Source organism: Neospora caninum, chromosome II (assembly GCF_000208865.1).
Source record: "Neospora caninum Liverpool complete genome, chromosome II".
Lineage (NCBI taxonomy): Eukaryota > Apicomplexa > Conoidasida > Eucoccidiorida > Sarcocystidae > Neospora > Neospora caninum.
The window spans coordinates 442,517-460,037 of NC_018387.1; the positions used below are offsets into that span (position 1 = coordinate 442,517).

At 56.1% G+C, this 17,521-nt stretch overlaps 1 protein-coding gene across 1 annotated transcript; it reads left to right on the forward strand.

The window, feature by feature from the left end:
- Positions 1-4,087: 4,087 nt before the first annotated feature.
- Positions 4,088-16,199, forward strand: NCLIV_005110 (putative ftsJ-like methyltransferase domain-containing protein; the record flags this gene model as incomplete). The annotated part of the gene is made up of 9 exons (XM_003880021.1): positions 4,088-5,708; positions 6,719-7,693; positions 8,121-8,846; positions 10,270-10,421; positions 10,978-11,063; positions 11,709-11,878; positions 12,402-12,487; positions 13,199-15,426; positions 15,845-16,199. The coding sequence occupies 9 exons, from the start codon at positions 4,088-4,090 to the stop codon at positions 16,197-16,199; spliced, it is 6,399 nt and encodes a 2,132-aa protein (XP_003880070.1).
- Positions 16,200-17,521: the final 1,322 nt, after the last annotated feature.

The window sequence follows — 17,521 nt, forward strand, 5'->3', positions numbered from 1 at the left end:
AAATGAAAGACGGGAAAAGAAACGCAGATCCACAAAAGAATTGAGCTTCAATGGGCGTTCCTTGGGAGGAGAGAGAAGAACAGAAGATAAAGTTCACGTTTTCAGGTGAAGGAAGATACGACATACCGCCAATTCATTAACAAGAGTATTCGCTGCCTGTGGCCTAGCTGTCACCTGCGCAAAAATTCGGAATCAACAAAGTTGGCGACGCCCTCGAAGGTGCGGCAAAGAAGACCGGGGTACATAACTGAGCAAAAGGCGAAGGATGAGGGGAAATCTTGTCATGAGAGGGAATATTACAACGAAAGTTCCGGGAAAAGCATTGCATGCGTTAGAAATCGAGTGATTGGGTGTATGTCTGCATGCGCGGCGCGGCGCGGTCGCGGTAGCTTGGACGAAAAATTCCACAAAAATAGTCCGGATCGATTCGGGGCAAAGTAAGTTGGGCCACCGACAGCTTGTTTTCTCGTGGCTGCATTCCATCGGCAACCCATGCAAATGCGATAACTAAGCTTCTCGCCACTGTGGCTGTGATACTGCCCAAAACACACCGCCCAATGCACTAACTCCGAACAGAAATCGTGTCTCCGTACTCAAGCGGAGACTTAGCGTCTGCCATTGTCAAAAGGGATTTCTGCGGCATTTGATTCGGGTCTGACAGGATGCAACTATGCTAACGTTTCTCTTCCAAGGAAATACAGGAAGTACTTTTTTGTGGACCACTGTCTGCCATATTTGGCCGAGGAAGGAAATGCCACTCTTCCACAGGGGATTGTGTTTCTCGTAGCGTATGGCAACTGTGAGTTCCGGCACGAAGGCATCAGTTTTGCGCTAACGAGTTGCATCCACGCACATTGTGGAGAGACTCTCGCGTAATAGATGCGGCATCTTCCAGTTCCTGCAGAAGATCGTATGGAACCACCACTTTTCTTCAAGTTCTTGCATCAGTGATATCCAGAGTTACGCGGGTGGGCTGGTATAATCCGTTTCCTGATTAGGCTAAGGCCGCATTTGCCAGAATAGCGGAGTGAGACTGCGTGATGCGGCTAGGAGTTTCCACACTTAAGGGATCCGGAGAAAACGCGTACCCGAAGGTCTCTCGGCTCGGTGAAACTGCGAAACGCGAGTGAGACAACGTGGCGTAGGAGGCAGTTGGTTAACGCCTTCGTGCGTTGTTGAAACACATGGACAGTATCAAAACTGGGATCTTGGTTAAGAATGTCTATACAAAAGGCGATTGCCGATTGAGTTTAGCCCGCTTCCCTGGAGTGCGTATCGAAAGTGTTAACGAGACTCTGCTTGTCATCGTCACGAAAAGGTAGAATTTTTCCAGTCGATACATACATGCTGGAAACAACGTCCATATCTGGGAAAAAAGCTGTCGCCCGTGACGCATAGGAGCAATATCCGCGTTAGAGGTTTTTTGGGAACCGTTTGAGGATGCCGTTGACAGGGGGCAATTTATCAAATGCTGAAATCCACAACCCCCCCAACTCAAGGTGCCATATGAAATGTGGCATGCATTAGGGCGCGCTGGAAAGCTAGAGCGGCTGCATGGCATACAGAACTCTGACGCGCCTACACAACAGGCAGGGCGAAACGCGCGAACGCATGCCGGATGCCTCAGGCTACGCCCTCGTGGCGGGTTCAAAGCAAGTGGTATTCTAATGGAGCCGACTCATGATGAAACAGTTACAAGGGTGGGCTCGTGCTAACTTTAGCTTCTCTGTGCTTTTCACGTTGGATGACTCTCGCGAGGCGTGCCGCAACCAACGCGAGAGCTCGAGGCATGTTCGGATATGGGTGATGCCACCGTCCCAGCAACCTATAAACATTCATTTGAAGCTGGAAGCCGTAGTTTCTTAGCGCACTGACCGAGTAACGTAGGCCGTTACATGGTCAAGCCTCGAGCCACGTTGGCCGCCAATCGCTGATGAGGCTTTTTTGTGCCTTGGAAAGCAATAGCATTGTGCTTGGAAGCTTGCCGCAGCAGACACGCGTATGCGGGTTCTGGCAATACGCAAGACAGCTGGTCAGGCGTTAAAAAACTACAACTGTGAAACTTTTCGTTTGAGAGGTGTGACTCATACTGGCAGCGCTGAACCGCGGCGGACCCAACGAAGTTGAATGAGATCCGGAAAAAGGAACGACCGCTGGACACAGCTCTTGGGCATTGCAACGGTTTGCTTTCAGTTGCATTCACGCATTGCCCAGAAGGCCAACGTGAGGAGCGATGACAATGGGGTGGCGGCTTCGTTTCGTTGTTAGCACCCAAGTGCGTGTCACGTCTCCAGCGTTACACCTAACAGCACACGTCACAGCTGACTGCCGCTCGGTCGTCCGCCCTTAGGTTCGAAACGTGAGACGAGTTCTCGGGAGTATTTCAAGATTTGTAAACGAGTTGCCTACACACCGCTTATTACAAAAGGCAGCAGGGGAGGAAGGGAACACGTTGGAGACCAGAAAGCATGCTGACTGAGAGCAAATGCCGAAAAGGGACTTCTCGATGGCAGGCCGTCGGCTCTTGCCTCGATTTACGGCTGACCAAAAAGGCAACCCCCTTCAGTAGAAACGTGAACATTAGCGTGGAAGTAGCTTCACTATTACACGTACGTATGCTGCTCTTCTATTGTTGTAAGTCACATGGCATTTTTTTCGGCTGCCTTACCAGTGAGCTTTCACGTCAGAGGATGCGCTAGGCCGCGCCATTGCTCGTCACAGATTCGCCCACTTTGCTCACCTTCGCGCACACTCGTCGTGTGTGACCTCACGCGGACCTTCGGGCTGGCAACCATGTCCTTGATCTGTCGTGTCGGCTGCGTTCCAGTGTGTTCGCTTCCAAGATTTTGCATGGAATGTTCTCGCTATACAATCGAGGATCTTTGCCGTTTGACCCCCAGACATAAAACTTAGCAGGAACTGTACCCCAACGAGTGCAGTGCTGCGCGAGCGCTGTTTCACTTGGGAGACAGGTAGCTGTGCGTATAACTTTTGGCCGTAACGGCAGAATGCGCGCTTGTGTCCCCGTGTGGAAAAGGCGTACATGCGAAAAGTGTGACAAAAAAGTCAACAGCGAATGTGTCAGTCATTCTGCGGTGATTTTGGCGAGAGGTGGATGGCAGCATCGGCGGACATTTGGCCCCGCAACGCTGTAAAGACACACGCATGACCGTTGAGTGCTCGTCGGTTCTCGTCTCCGTGCGAGAGAGGCAGGAGAGGAGTCATTTCAGTCCAGTGGCGGCAGTTCGAAACTCGTTTTCTGACTACATCACGCGGCTGGGAACTCTTTGTTTGCTGTTATCGTGTTATGGTTTTCGCTTGGTGTGCGAAGCCGGCTCTCGAAATCAACCCTGTGTGTTGATTCCCGTTTCAATTATATGTTCGAGACAAGCGGTTCAACGCAACCGGCCGTTGACACCTCCTATTTTGAGAGTATCTGTCACGCCTTGCTTGGTTTTGCGTCAATCGGAAAATCGCCAAGAGCTACACCATACAGCTTACGGGCGGCTCGCTGGATGTCGGTTGTGTCACGTCGCCCTTGCCTTGCCGTGTTTCCCGCCAGTTTATGCGTCAGTTTCTGTACGTAGTAGCTTACCGTTTTGACGCGGGCAGATTCTCCTTTTCGTTATCCCACCATCGGCACACCCGTTCCGCAGCTTCCTGCGCCATCTCTCTAGGTCTGGGGTGTCCAGTTGACCGCATTTATCCCATCTTGCAGTCGTTCGCTCGGCTCCAGGGCTGTTCGGGCCGGCGCGGCCTTCAAGCTGGCGACGCCCGTCGGGGGAAGAGCAGGAGCAGAGATCTTCCGCCTCAGGGTCTTGCAGCCTTTTGAAAGCGAAGCTTCCATCGCTCTCTCAATTCAGTCATCCCGCTCAAACAACGGGAAAGTGGAACGGAGTTTTTTCCTCCCCCGTCCCCGATAATGGAGAGCCACACACCACGGCAGGCGGATCCGCTGCATCCTGCCAATGGCAAAGAACCCAGATCGTCTTCCCCATGTGAGGTGTGGTCAGGCGCCTTTCTCTCCTCGTCAGCGCATCCGTCTCAGGTCTTACCAACGCAGAACGGCGTTGCGCCGCCTGCCCGAATGCGTGCGAGTGGCCGTAGCCACTGGGACACCGACGGACACGCCGGCCGCCAGAAAGGGGAAGGGCGTGTCACGCCTGTCAGAAGAAGCGTTGACTTCGAGCGTACCGGCCTAGGTCGTGTAGACTGCGCACTGTTGAGGGCTGAGGCAGAGGATCAGGCGAGACTGCCTGGAACTCACCTTGAAGACGAGTGTCGTGGGCTTCGGCAAAGAGAAGGACTGGCTCCCGAGAGCTTTTCCCCTGCTTCAGAATCAAACAGGGGCAGTGATCGCTGTCGCACTGCCTCCAGGTGGCATCCCGATAATCCGTACGCCGCTGGATTTCCAGGGCCTCAGTCGGACGTGTGCTTGCCATTTTCCACTCCAGAGTCCCAACATGAACCCACACAACTGAAGACCGAAGGTGATGAGTGTAACCTGACTCGTCTGGAGGCGTTTTACGGCATATCCTCGTCTCCCTGGCGCGCCACGCTCATCTCTGAGAATGAGGGAAATACGTTCACTGCGTCGGTTCCCGGCTGTACTCAAAAGCCGTTCTGTAACGAGACGTCCGTGTTCGCTGGCAATACCAAGCCAAGCCCGCGGGACGGCGGAGACGGATACGTACGAAGTTCTCCAGGCTTGAAAGGCGCATCTTGTGCGGCATTGTCGCTGGAACGCTTTGCAACGCGAGGGAATAGAGCGAATGACCGAGCTCGGCCTTCCGTTATCTCCGTTCGTCCGAACTTTCTGGCGAGTCAGGCGGAGCACTGGACAGGGAGCAACGCGGCTGAGTGGGGTGGAGACCTCAGGAGCAAGGGCGAGAGGGAAGAAGAGGAGGCAAATGCCGCACGAAGAGAAATGATGGAGCAGATGCTCCGAATGGAGGAAAACGACCCTGGCATGGCTGTCGGAGACGAGCGCGCGCAGCTGCTTCACCGCCTGCTAATTGTTCCTCAGCTGGAGTTTTTCAAAATTCGAGTGGGAGCGGCGCCAGTGCCGCGTTTGACGTCGGAAGCGACAGAAGGGAGCTTTCTGGGAAGAAACGAACCAACAGGGCGCGGTGTGTTTCCTGTGAGCGACGGAGGACGCGGGAAGGCGACGCCTGGTTCTGAGGATCCACCGGCGCGAAGCAACAGTCAGAGAGAAGGCGACCGACGGACCCCTCAAGACGATGCGAAGAACAACGAGAAGACTGACTGCAGCCCCGCGGTGCCGGTCACAGGAGCTGGCAGGAGATCTGAGAAGGCGGGTCCAAACCAAGACGGCCAGGAGAGCGAGGCTATCCTTCGAGCTACCCACGGAGTCTTTTCTCGGACAGAGTCCTCAGCTGGGCCTGCCTCCGCCGCAGTGGGGGAACAAGAAGACAGGCCGAAGGCCGGACCGGCTGCAATTGACGGACCGAAGAGCTGTGAGAAGAGAGCGAAACGCGAAGGCTGTGGAGCTTCGTTCGGCGTCTTCAAAGCCGATAGAAACCCGGAGGCAGGATCCGAACCTAATGAGAACAGGGGAGTCCCTATGCAAGTTGGCGCCTCCACAGATTCCTGCCGGTTCCTCTCCGGTACCTTCTGCGACGCCGACGCTGTGCGCTCGCTCTGGACAAAGAAAACGCGATTGGATTCAATTTTCGACGAAGAACTCGGTAAGCGAGCCTCCACTTCTGTCCCTGGGTTCCGGTCGCAGCTGAGATAGCACGCAGGACCAACGTTCCGCATAGAATGTCTCAGTGTAAGCTCACGGGCACTGCGCCGAGAGATCTGTGCCCTCGTGAGGGTACAGACACATTCAGAGCTTGCAAAATCCAGGGCGTAGCTTCAGATCGTCTGGTCACTTGTGGTTTATCCCATCGCACGGAGTTGGCGGCACTTTTCACATGGATAGATGTGCCTTGATACTCGAGCCTTTCCAAAAAAAAATTCAACCGCAACTCAGGCTACCGTCGATGCCGCGGCGCATTTGGCCATGTGAATGTGCGTATATTTACGGTGTCGCATGCACATACTCATGTGCATAGATGGGTAGGTTTGAATGCAGGGTCTTATGCAGATCGTCTCCCTTTGTACAGAGAATGATCAGTGATAACGTTCATACGACGGTACCATTTTTTGCGGTCGCTCGTGTTTTTCTTCCCTTCTTCCTTAACCGGTGCTTGATTAGTCGCAGCCGAGTCCTCGGTGGACCACCGTTTCGTCGAGACAGAGAGAGGTGTTCCCGTTTTAGATCGGCGATTCACCAGTGTACCGATTGGGAGATCGTTCGCATGATTACGTCTCGTCTCTGCTGCGTGTTTTGCGACAGACTGGCTCTACCGAGCCGCCCGCGATTTTGTCTTTCCTCGTGACGGGTGGAGCAAGAAACACTTGAATCGAGCTGGGGACAAAATTGAGGAGATTTGCGATGCGCTGGCCGTTCACTGTGGCCTTAGCGGCGAGGTTGCCTCTTTCGAGACCCCCCCGGCCCGGAACCCAAGCTCGTTTCCTTTGTCTCTCCCAGTCAGTAGCTGCGCGGAGGCAGAGACAATTTGCGGGGCAACACATGGGGCCCACTCATTGGCAGAACGCTCGGCCGTGTGGCCGCCCGTCTCCCGGGATCTCCAGCAAAGAAAGCGTGTAGGCGTTCTCCTGGGCTGCTGTGTACTCTCGGACGCACGAGGCGACGAGGCAGGGAAGGAGCTCGGAGGCCGCGGAGACAAGGCGCAAGCAGAGAGAGACAGTATCGTGGCAATCAAGCAGGAAACGGAAAAGGCGAAACGAGAGGACGACAGTGGAAATGTGGTTTTCGCTTCTGAACTAATGACTAACGGCGTAGAGTGCCGTCAACCCCAGGAGACGTGTTCACACGGGTCTCCCGAGACCCGCGGAGGCGATTCAACACGTAAGGACAAGGACGAGAAGGACCACGAGTTGAGCGCGTCTCTAGAAAGGGGCCAGATAGGTGCTGGGCCTGGAGAAGAGCTGCAGGCGCTTCAAATCGAAAAGGTTCTTCTGTCGACACATGGGGACAGTGTTCGACTGCCGGTTGGGTCAGGGCCGTTTGGTGGCTCATCTCGCGGCGAGAAGGGGAAAAGCTCCTTTGTGCGTCAGCAGAAAGTTTCGTGCTCCATAGAGGGAGAAGGAGAGACTTGTCGAAGCCCGCGCGTTTCGTCTGAGAACGAGGAAAACCTCCGCGTTTTTGTCGACATCTGTGGGGGACCCGGGGCTTGGAGCCTTTTCCTGCTGAAGCCCATCAAGGGGCAGGCAGGCCCTGTCCTGCAAGGAAGTGCGGAATCGATTTTGCGGCCTGCGATGCCTCCTCTTCTCTACGCTCCGGCGGAAGAAGAATTGGAAGCGAACAGTTTGGAGCGTGGAGGGAAGGTGTCCGTGGACGACCGGGTGCGGAGTGTTGGGGCCGCAGGCGCATTCCATGGCGATGCCAAAAACGGAGTGGGGAAGACGAAAGATGGCACCGCAACAGAACAAAGGGAAGACGCGCGAGCCTCCACGACATCCGAGTCGCTCTCGGATTTTCCATGTGCCCCCGTAGTATGTGGATTTGGCATGACGCTCGCAACCGGCGCAGCCGACGGAGACCGCCGGAAGGCTCGGACACTGTGGTACCCGCATCTTGCTGGGAACCCTCGATGGAAAGGTACGGATAACGCGAGAACGTTGGGGTTTTGGAAGTCTCTCTCTCTGGTTGCGTCGTTTTCCTGGACGTCTTTTGCTTGCTTGTCCCGCTGGGGCTCCGGATTTTTTTCCGGAGTTGCCGCCACCCCCATGTTCTTGAAAAAAGAGCCCAGTTGGCGTTCAATTAAACCGTGGCGGCCGTGACGGGTCCTGTCGTTGGGAGGGGAGGTCGTAGCTTATCCTTTCCAAAACAAAGGGACAGATTGGATTCCGGTGGTTTTTTCTCGAGTGCCTGGGAAGAGCGTCGTGGCGTTGCGGCAGTTTGCTTGTCTTCTCTCGACGTCTTTCTCACCAGGCGTGTGTGTCGTCGACAGAGAGGCACACACACAGCGGACAGCAGGAAGTGAACCGCGCGCTTCTCGTGTCTTCTCTCTTGCGTGTCCGCGCAGCGCTGTGGGGAGCGGATGGAACTGGGAATGTGTACAGGGGGAAGAATCTCGCTCACGGCAAGGCCGCAGTTTCCAGGTGGGTCGCCGAAGCCGCGAAACAGTTTCAGAAGAAGGGAGTCCGCGGGGACCATCGCGGGAGCTTCGGCGATTCCGCATCGGTGACGGAGACAAAACGCTCCGGCTCGGCGGCCACAGGAAGCATGGAGACCGAGGCGCTTCTGAGGCGAGCAGACGCGCGCAAGGATGCGTGCTCAGGGACACCTGTGGATGCGACGGCACACATGGGGGGAACTGGGCTCGCAGACGCCCCTGAGACAGAACTGAAAGCCGCGACTGTCTCGGAAAGAAATTCATTCGTCGCAGATCGCGCTGGGGAAAGTGGAAAAGAAAGCGAACAGCCCGGGTCTCAGCTGTGGAGTCAGGAAAGCCTGTCGACTTCCGCGAGCTCCGACACTTTTCTTGAGGGCTCCCACGTCAGCGCACCGAAGGCAGATGTCCCGCCTTTGCCGAGGCCCGACACGGCTTGGCTCCAGGCGGCCGGCGCCCAAGGCTCCACGGAAGCCGCCACAAAGGAGACAGCCTTCCTGGGGAGAGGAGACAAGAATAGCGGCGAAGCACGGAAAGGTGGAACCGACACACGAGACACGCCAGATACGCAGGACGCAGAAACCTACCAAGGTGTTCCCCACGTGTGCCTCGTTGTGGCCGATGGAGGCTTCCACCTAGGTGAGGAAAGGGGATTCGTGTGCGTGCTAGGTAACGAGGCCGCCCTTAGAGAGCGGCCGGTCTCTTTGGCCGGGATTAGATCCACTTCTTGGATGTTCTTTGCGCGTTGCCTCGCCCGCGCGAGGGTTCGAGCGTCTCATCTGGCCACTGAAGAGAAACAAGGGCGTGTGGTGGGTTTGCCGCTCAGTCGTGGATTTGTCGAGGGGGGAGGCTTTGCTTTCGCGTTCCCCGGCGTAACGGGCCGTGCGCACGCCTGGTCTCTCACGTCGTCTCCTCCCTTTCTGAGATCCTCGTTGGAGCTTCCCTCGCTCTTCGGGTCCGGGGTGCGTCTCTCAAACTGCTGGAATCGGTCGCCTTTTCAGAGCGCGTCTCCCTCCAGCTTCTGCTCCTGTGTGTGCTGCTGAGAGACTGGAGCCACCCGGCGTCACGGGCTCCTCGGCCTTGAACCCCGAGAATGCACTTCTATTGCCCCGTTTCGCGCGAGCCTGGGTTCCCGGATTTGCTGCCTTGTTGCCGACGTTTTTCTCGTGGGTTGTGCCCCACGAAGACGTGAGGAGTACACGAAACGTCTCGTTTGAGGGTCTGCGGCCGCTACAAAGCCAAATGATTTTTTACACCTCTGCGACAGCTGAAAACTCGTCGCAGAACTGGCTCTCGGTCCGCCGGCGACTGCTATTCTCATTTTGCGTTTTCCGGGCGTTTTGATTTTTTGCTTTCGCAGGCCTGCGGGCACGGACCACGCGTCAGTCCTTTCTTTTTTGAAATCTCTCTTTGTTTCTCGGCCCTCTTTGCTGTGTCGTCCTCTCTGTGGTGTCCCCTTACCTTTTACACTGTTTTGGTGTTTTCTGGCTGCCTCTCGTTCATAATCTGTCGGTTTTTGTCGCGATCTTCTCGCCCTTCTGTGTCTTCCTTCTCTCCCGGGTGTCTCCGCGTTCTCTCTCTTGTTGCTGAGCCCGCGTCTGTGTCACGTTCCCTCGTCTTCTTTTCCTGTCTCGCGCTCTCTCTCTCGCCCCGCGTACGCTCGGTTTCTCTTTTTTGGCGTTTCGCTTCGTCTGTCGATGCCGAGACCCCTATGTGAACCGAATCCGATCTCTCGCGCGAAGTCAGCCGCGTTATAAGAGAAGTCAAGAGCCCTTCTTTCAGATTCACGGTAGATACAGTCGAGGCCGCAAGCGCAGATGCGGCGGTTATGCGACATCTCGAGTGAAAGAGGACAGAGAAGAAGGGAACCCTCAATCGCACGAATGAGAGTTACAGAGCGCGTCGCGGGGGAACCGAGCAAAGCGTTGCGCTGTTTTCTTGTAGAAAGCGTGTGCGGCTGTCATGGCCTGCAGCCTTCGTCCAGATGCTCCGCGAAGTGGCAAGGGGCGTCGCCCCGCCTTTCATTTGGACTTTGCACTGTGTTCGGGTTCTTGCGGCTCAGCAATCGATGAGAAGACGGGACGCCACATCGAGAACTACCAGGAACTCCTGTGTGCGCGGCTTCTCCTCTCGGAGTTGCTCTTCGCCCTGATGCTGCTCGAGGAGGGCGGCAACTTCGTCTGCAAGATCTTCGACACCTTCACGCATTTCACGGTAGGTTGCCGCTCTTTCGTTTCTCAAAGTTTCACGGGGTAGGTTGTCGCGCTTTCGTTTATCAAGAACACGCTCCGTGAGAAGCTGGATCAACTCGTCGTAGGCTCGTTTGCTTTCTAGGGTATCTCGCCTTTCTGCTTCGCTGTCCTTCCACGTGGCCTCTCTTGGGAGACGACAGATCATGTCTGTTTGCCCTTGAGAAGGTCGCTTCGCAAACTCTTGTGGGGGTTGGCGCATTTCTGTCGTTTCTCGTCCTCGATCTGTAAAGTCGCGTCCGCACGCAAAGACTCTCACATCATTGCAACGTTTGCCACTGTGGAACTGCGGGGCGCGCGTCAGGCTCTCTTTGACCAGAAGGAAGGGGCCCATCTCCGTCTGTGTGTGTGTCTGTTGCTCCGTGTTTCTTCTCTCTCTGTTTTTCTTCTGCGTTTCGCGTCGTCTCCGTGGTCCGTCTCGCTCTCTCTGGTGGTTGCCTTGGGGTTTTCCTTCGCTTTTTTCTCGCTCTGGAAAGAGGTTCTCTGTTTCTCGCCGTCCGCCGCGCGCGCGCCTTTCTCAGGCGAGTCTGGTGTACATTGTCGCGCGGCTCTTTGAGGACTGCGCCATCATCAAGCCTATCCGCAGTCGAGCCGCCAACAGCGAAAGGTGAGCCGTTTTGCCTCTCAGGCTGCCGGCGTATTCTCCCAGGGACACGACCCTTTTTCGCGAGCCTCAGGCAGCCGTAGGATTCAAAGGAATGCCCGGAGAAGGCAGGCAGCTTGCAGCGACTGACAGAAACGCGGGCACTGTAAATTGCATCGCAAGCTACCTTCTGATAGAATTCAGCCACAACATCATCGTCTTGTTCGAACCACGTGCAGTTCAGGACACGCTGCCATCTTTTTTGTCATCATTCCGCATCCTTGCTGGAGCCTCTGTGCTCTTATTTCAACTGTGGGCCTTCTTCTAGATGTGGACTGTCTAGTGACTTGCCGCTTCCTCCACTGCTCGCTGCTACGTCTTCTCTCGTCTTTCTTTCTCGCTCCCTTTGCGGTGCACCAGTACACCGTGTATCGAAGTCACGTGGAAAAAACTGTGCGCGACGATGCTGGTGACGACGTCCTACGCCACACGGGGCATCTTTTGTGGCCACACGATGCGCCCGCAGGACAGGGTGTAAATATTCCAAGTGTCTGTGTCTTTATAACCACCGCGCCTGTGGCTCGTCGCCGGCTGTGTTTTTGCCTGGCATGCCGCGCGGGGGTTACCTGTCTTTGCCTCGCCTTGCCACGCTCCTGCGTTTTCCCGCAGATACCTGGTGGGCTTACGCCTCAAGCGCAGGTCGTCGGCCGAGTTTCGAAGTCTATTTGACGTTGTTCGAAGCGTTCACGGTATGTGGGAAAGGCACGGGGAAGTTCGCGAGAAACTGGCGGAAGACGAATCTCCCGACTCCCTTGTTCCAGTCGACGTTCTCACGTCAGGTGAGAGAAGCTTTCCTCTTAGAGACGCCGCTCTTCTTTCTCCTACGCGCTGGCGAGTCAGGGGAGTGGGGATGTCGGCGCCGGGCAAAGAAACCATCTTTTGTACCCTAGGCAAGCTGGCAATTGTTAAGGCGAACCCCTGGGGTAGCCGTGGTGACTTGGGATCCTTTTTCTCTCTGGCTTTTGTCTCCGTGTGTGTGTGTGTCGTGCGTGTTTATCCTCCGGCGAAACTGCAAGGCAACCTTTTTCTGGGATTCCGGAAGTGCGCGGCAGGCCTCGGAACCGCTTTGCGTGTGTATTGGTCTCTGTTTTCCTTCGTCGTGTGTTGGATCTGGAGGGCTCTTCGCCGCAAAGCGAATGCCCGGTGGTTCTCCATCTCCTCTCGTGTTTCCAAGAAGCGAGTGTTGCATAGGCTGGGGGCTGGGCGGAGTGCAGGGTTGGTGTTGGCGGGCTTTGAAGGGGGTGCGGCAGTCATTCCTGTCCTTTTATCTGTCCTTTTTTATGTCCTTTTTCTCTGCGTCAGATGAAGCCTTCGTTGAGAGCCTGGGAAACGCCTGCCGCTTCCTTTGCAAGAAGCAGACGTTGGCCCTCGATCTTATTTATCGCAAGGTGAGGGCCTGGAGACACACTTCGTCTTTGTGCACGCGATGCGCGAGCGCTTGTTCCTGCGCTGTTGTGGCAAGTCTCCGCAAAACGAGACGAGACATGATTTTCTTGTGATCAGGGACAGAGATCAGGGAACACGCGCGTTTGAAACGTGGGCAACTTTCATGGCGTTCAAGAGAGTCTCAGTGACCTCAGGAGAGATCAGGCGACACAGTGTCACAGCCTGGTCTCGTTTTGTCCGCGAACGCGTCCCTGTGGACGCGTTCGAATTTTGTGCGTGGTTTTGCCCCCCCCCCCCCCCACAAAAGGATTGTTTCCACTTTTTTCCCTCCTGTGCCATGTGTGTTACATCGAGGGGTCTCCTGCTCCCGTGATGTATCAAACTCTTGCCGCAAGACATGCAGTCGGGTACCGGTGTGGTGTATGTACCTGTGCATGTCGAAGGCATCCCTATTTCGCATCACAGTTTCTTGCTGACAGTTTTGGCCAGCAGTTTGTCTCACAGTCCGTAGCTCACCAAGCTGGGTTGCTCCCGTGTCGCTGCGGCGTTGCTGTGTGATCCACGGTGTACCTACAGAGCCGATGTTTCGCGTCCCTGAGTCTGCCAGCCCGAAAGCGTTGGCGAAGTCTAGCGCGAAGCATTTTCCGGTGTCTCCCATCGCTCCCTGTGGAGTGTGCTCTGTCTCTTTTGTGTCCCTTTGCTTTCCCAAACAGTATGTGGAGCTCAAAGCGTCTCTGCAAATTTCGGCAGTCCTCAAACCGAGCGCGGACGGGCTGTTCCGCCTGCCGCGTCTCGTCGCTTCTCGTCGCCCGCCGCTGCCTTTCTCCGGGGGCTCGACTGGGAGTGGGGAGCCTGCCTCGCGGAATCCGCGCGAGTGCCCAAGTGAAAAATCTGTCTCTTCGGCCCAGGTGGCGGTTCGCTGGGGCAGCGCCCCCTCGCAGACGGCGCACAGCCCTTGCGCTGGCGGGTCTCTCGTCGCTTCTTCGGAGGGCCTTGGAGGTGCTTTCGCGTGGTGGGGTGGTCAGCCGCAGAACTCGGGAGATTCGGGCCGGGAGTCGGGACAACGCGGCGTGCCTTCGGGCGTTTGGAGAACGCAAAAATCGCGTGCGTGCGCGGAAGCGTTTGAGAGCTGGGAGACCCCCAGGGACCGACGAGAAGGCCTTCTGTCGAGGCCTGAGGGGTGGCTGGGGCATGAGTCTTCCGGGGGCTCGCGCTGGCGATCGTCGCCTGTGGGGTGTTGCAGCGGGGAAGAGACAGACAGAGAGTCGAGCTCAGGAGCAGGCGAGGACGCGGACGCATGCGCATACGCAGACGTGCGCTCGGCCTCTAGACGTGGCGCACACGTGAAGGAAGAAGAGAGCAGCACATCAGGTGGATCGGCGAGCGCGGTGTCGGGGGGTGCGCGAGAGGCAGAAGCAGGAAAGGAAGCCGAGGAAGGGAAAATGAAAACGCCGGAGGAGCTCTACGAAGAACGCATGAAGCAGCTTCAGAGTCACCACGAACGGCGATTGCGGCACAAAGCAGGATTGGCCTCCAGTGGACGAAGAGGTGGAAGGAACGGGCCGAGAGAGGCGCCGAGAGAATCGCGAGATCTCCCGCCGTTCAACTGTCAGGGGCAAAGCAGTTGCTTTGCGGAGTTCCCAGGCAACTCGTTGGAAGCAAACCTGTTGTCTCTTCCCTTTGCAAAAGGAGGTGCTCTTCACAATCCGATCTCTGCGCCGGCACAGCGCGGCGTGAGGACGGGAGGGGAAGGGGTGGAGGAACGCAAAGAGGCCGGTGCTCACTTTGGTAGTTTTCAGCGGCAATCTGGGACCAGGCGCTCCCCTGGTTCGCCCTTGGTCGCGATGCACAGCGAGGAGCTGTGTCCTCCTGTGGGCTCCAGTGAAGGTGGTGTCAGCCGGACGGGAGGAAGTGTTTTCGTGGACGGGTCACCGAAACAAGAGACAGATTTGTTTTCTCACCCTTTCCAGGCTTCCTCTTCTCTTCAGCCTCAGTTCTCAGCACGTCCACTTGGGATACCTCAGTTGCATGCTCACCGTCCGAACCCTGAAACGATGGCATCCTCTGTGGCGAACCTTCTTTCTGCGTACGGTTCCGGGTCTTCTTCCCCGTTGCAGGGTCAGGCGCCCGTTGCCTCTTCTTCAGAGAGCCGGCAGAGTCTGCCTGCGACGCTCTTCGCTCCCTCGGCTTCTCTGACAATCAGTTCCGCCCAGTTGCCTCATACATTTCCAGTGAATCTCGCCGCTGCACTTCTCACGCGCGCACCTGTCCCAGAAGGCAAGATATGTGCACCAAGCTGTAGTCCTTCTGACGGGCAATGCAATCCAGCAGCGGCGCATGGCTTGGCGCAAGGCCCTTTTCCGGATTTGGAAATGGATGCAGCCAAGGACGGCACTGCGGTCACGCGTAATCATTTCAGGAGTCCCAGTGCGGCTGCAAATCTGGCGGCACAGATCCTAATGACGCCGAAGCGACAGCCTGAAGCCGCAGCGGGGCGGGAGACAGCAAAGGCGAATTCTGGGCAGATGCACGCATGCGCGCCGTGTCAAGGGAACGTGCTTGCAGAGAATACTGTGGTGCAAGGCCTCGCGGGCATAACAGGACAGAGAGGGCTCTGCGGTGGTATTAGCGACCGTGAAGCTTCAGATGAGAAGGAAGCGAGAGGACGAGCCGCGCAGGATGCACACGGCATGCAGCAATCGCCGGAACCTGTCAAAGTCTCCCCTGGGGGAGTTGACTATCGAACCCAAGTCCAGCTGCTTCTCGAGCACAGCCGGCTGCTCCTGGGGGACGGAGGAGGTTTCAAGCCGTCGGCTGCAGCGGCGTTCAAAAGTAATAATCGATTTAATTCTCTGACAGGTATCGAAACCCCGGGGCCTCTTCTCGCCTTCCACGATCCGCCCTCTGAAGCTTTATCGCCTTTCATTCAGTCGACTTCCGGGTCGGCCGCTTGTCCCGCGGGTGTCCCTACAGTGCCTCTTAGCTGTGCAACGCACCACGTCCTTTCGTTTCCAGCGTCCGGGGGCAGTGAGGAAGCCCACGCCGGAACAACGTTCCAGACTGGCTCTGCCGCGCGTTGCGCTGCACTCAGTCGCGAGGACGTCCCTCAAATGTGCAGTTCGTCGGGTCTGTCAGCAGCACTGAAGGCTGCTCAGACAAAGTCTCGTCTCTCACAGTTAAGCAGAGAAGCGCTGAGCGAGTTGGTCACAAGAGAAGATATGCAGCTGTGGGTGAAGTCTCTCCTCAGTTCTCAGGAAATTCCCCAGGAACAGTGGCAGGGGGGGCTGGGTGTTCAGTCGACGGTCCAGGCTCCAGCAGCTAGTGAATTGCGCCGATCTCTTGTATCCTGTTTAAAAGAGGGAGAGGGAAGGAGGGAAAGCTGGGGCGGCCCAGCAGGACAGAGCCATCCCGAGCAAGATCGCGGAGACAATTGCGCAGAAGGCTCCGGTGAGACCAGAAGAAGCGAGCGCCGGGGGGCCGGCTCCGAGCGAAGCGGCAAGCGGGGAGGTGGCGAGGAAAGCAGAGTTCTCCGGGGAGAAGAACAGCGCGAATTCCTTGGTGATGAAAATTTTTCGTGTGGAAACGAGACGCGCCGAACAGACGGGACGCATGGTCACGCAGCAGCGAGAGGGGGAAGGGGGAAAAGAGGGGGGAATCGTCAAGGCGGTAGAGGAAAGGGGGGAAGGGGTAGACGAGGCGGTCTTTGGGAAATGATGGATGATGATATTATGGATATAAGTACATGGACAATGTAAAACCTGCGGGTATCGAAGGCAGTGGGACTGCAAGTCGGGGACGAAAAACACACACGCTCCTACGATTCGGGTGAAGCCGGAGTAACGTACGACTTCCCCTTAGGTTACAAAGACGTAGGGCACGGAAAACCAACTCAGCGGCGCATGAATGTGTTCTGCGCATGATGCGTAGATGGTCTGTATGTGACTGGGGCTGCTAACGAAGGAGGTCTTCACGCACCTCTGCGGTGTCCATATGCGACATCAGTTTTCTGCTGTTGCAGAGGAAAAGTGCGGTTGCGTTGTGGGAAGGGTCTCCTACCGCCTTCATCGAACCACACAGCAGACAAGACGCCTTTTGCCCATACGCAAGAAATGGGTGAGGCGTGCCCTCTGAGATGGATTGCCCCGAGAGAAATTGTGCTTTTCGGGGACGTTGGACAACGACCAGAGTCAGCCTTTTGCCCATAATTCTGAGTTTCAAAACGTGGAATGGACACGTACACACAATCGTAGGAAATATGGCATAGACTCTTGAGAGAGGCTTACCAGAGGCGGGTGCCTTGGGAAGAAATCGTTCTGGCGTGCCGTGCACTCGCTACGTCTTCGCCGTTCTCCTGGAGTGGTTGCTAGAGTCGTAGTGACTGAGGAAGCACGGCTTGTTTCCAAGCCCTCCAACGCAAAAACGTTTCTGCGAACGATAGGGAATTGTGCAGACGAGAGTACCGACAATTACCTGACCAATGAGGTCCTACTATAGCAACAAAATGTAATTAGAGAGACATCGTGTCACTCTTTTTTCTCGGCCTCGAGGGAAGGCCAAGCGGGAAAGGAAAGTGCATCTATGCGGATACAGCTGGAGAAACCCGCTGTTGCCCATCCATCGTTTGAGGGGCACGGATACGTTGTGTGTAGGGCCTGAATTTTCTGGCCGCGGTATGTCCTCTCCCCCTCACTGGCTGGTTTTCTGTTCTCTTATGCACTGCGAAGATGTCAAAACCGCGTTATACTGCGTACAGTGGTTTTTCAACTTAATCGTAAACCCACAAGTTGGAGAAAACATCGTTTGCCTCCTAGGGGATAAACTGTCATCAGCTCGATGAGTTAACATGTGACGAAAGGAGGTAGAAGGCTGCGCTCTCTACTGGACTTGCCTGAGGTTGTATGTTGTCTATAATGGATGCATGTCCGTGTTGGGTGCATGCTTAGGCGCGGCCTCTAAAAATCAATTGCGTATCTCAATGACATCGTTGGGGCTGATGAGGAGACGTTGCGGTTCCGGAAAAAGCAAGGGTAACAGCT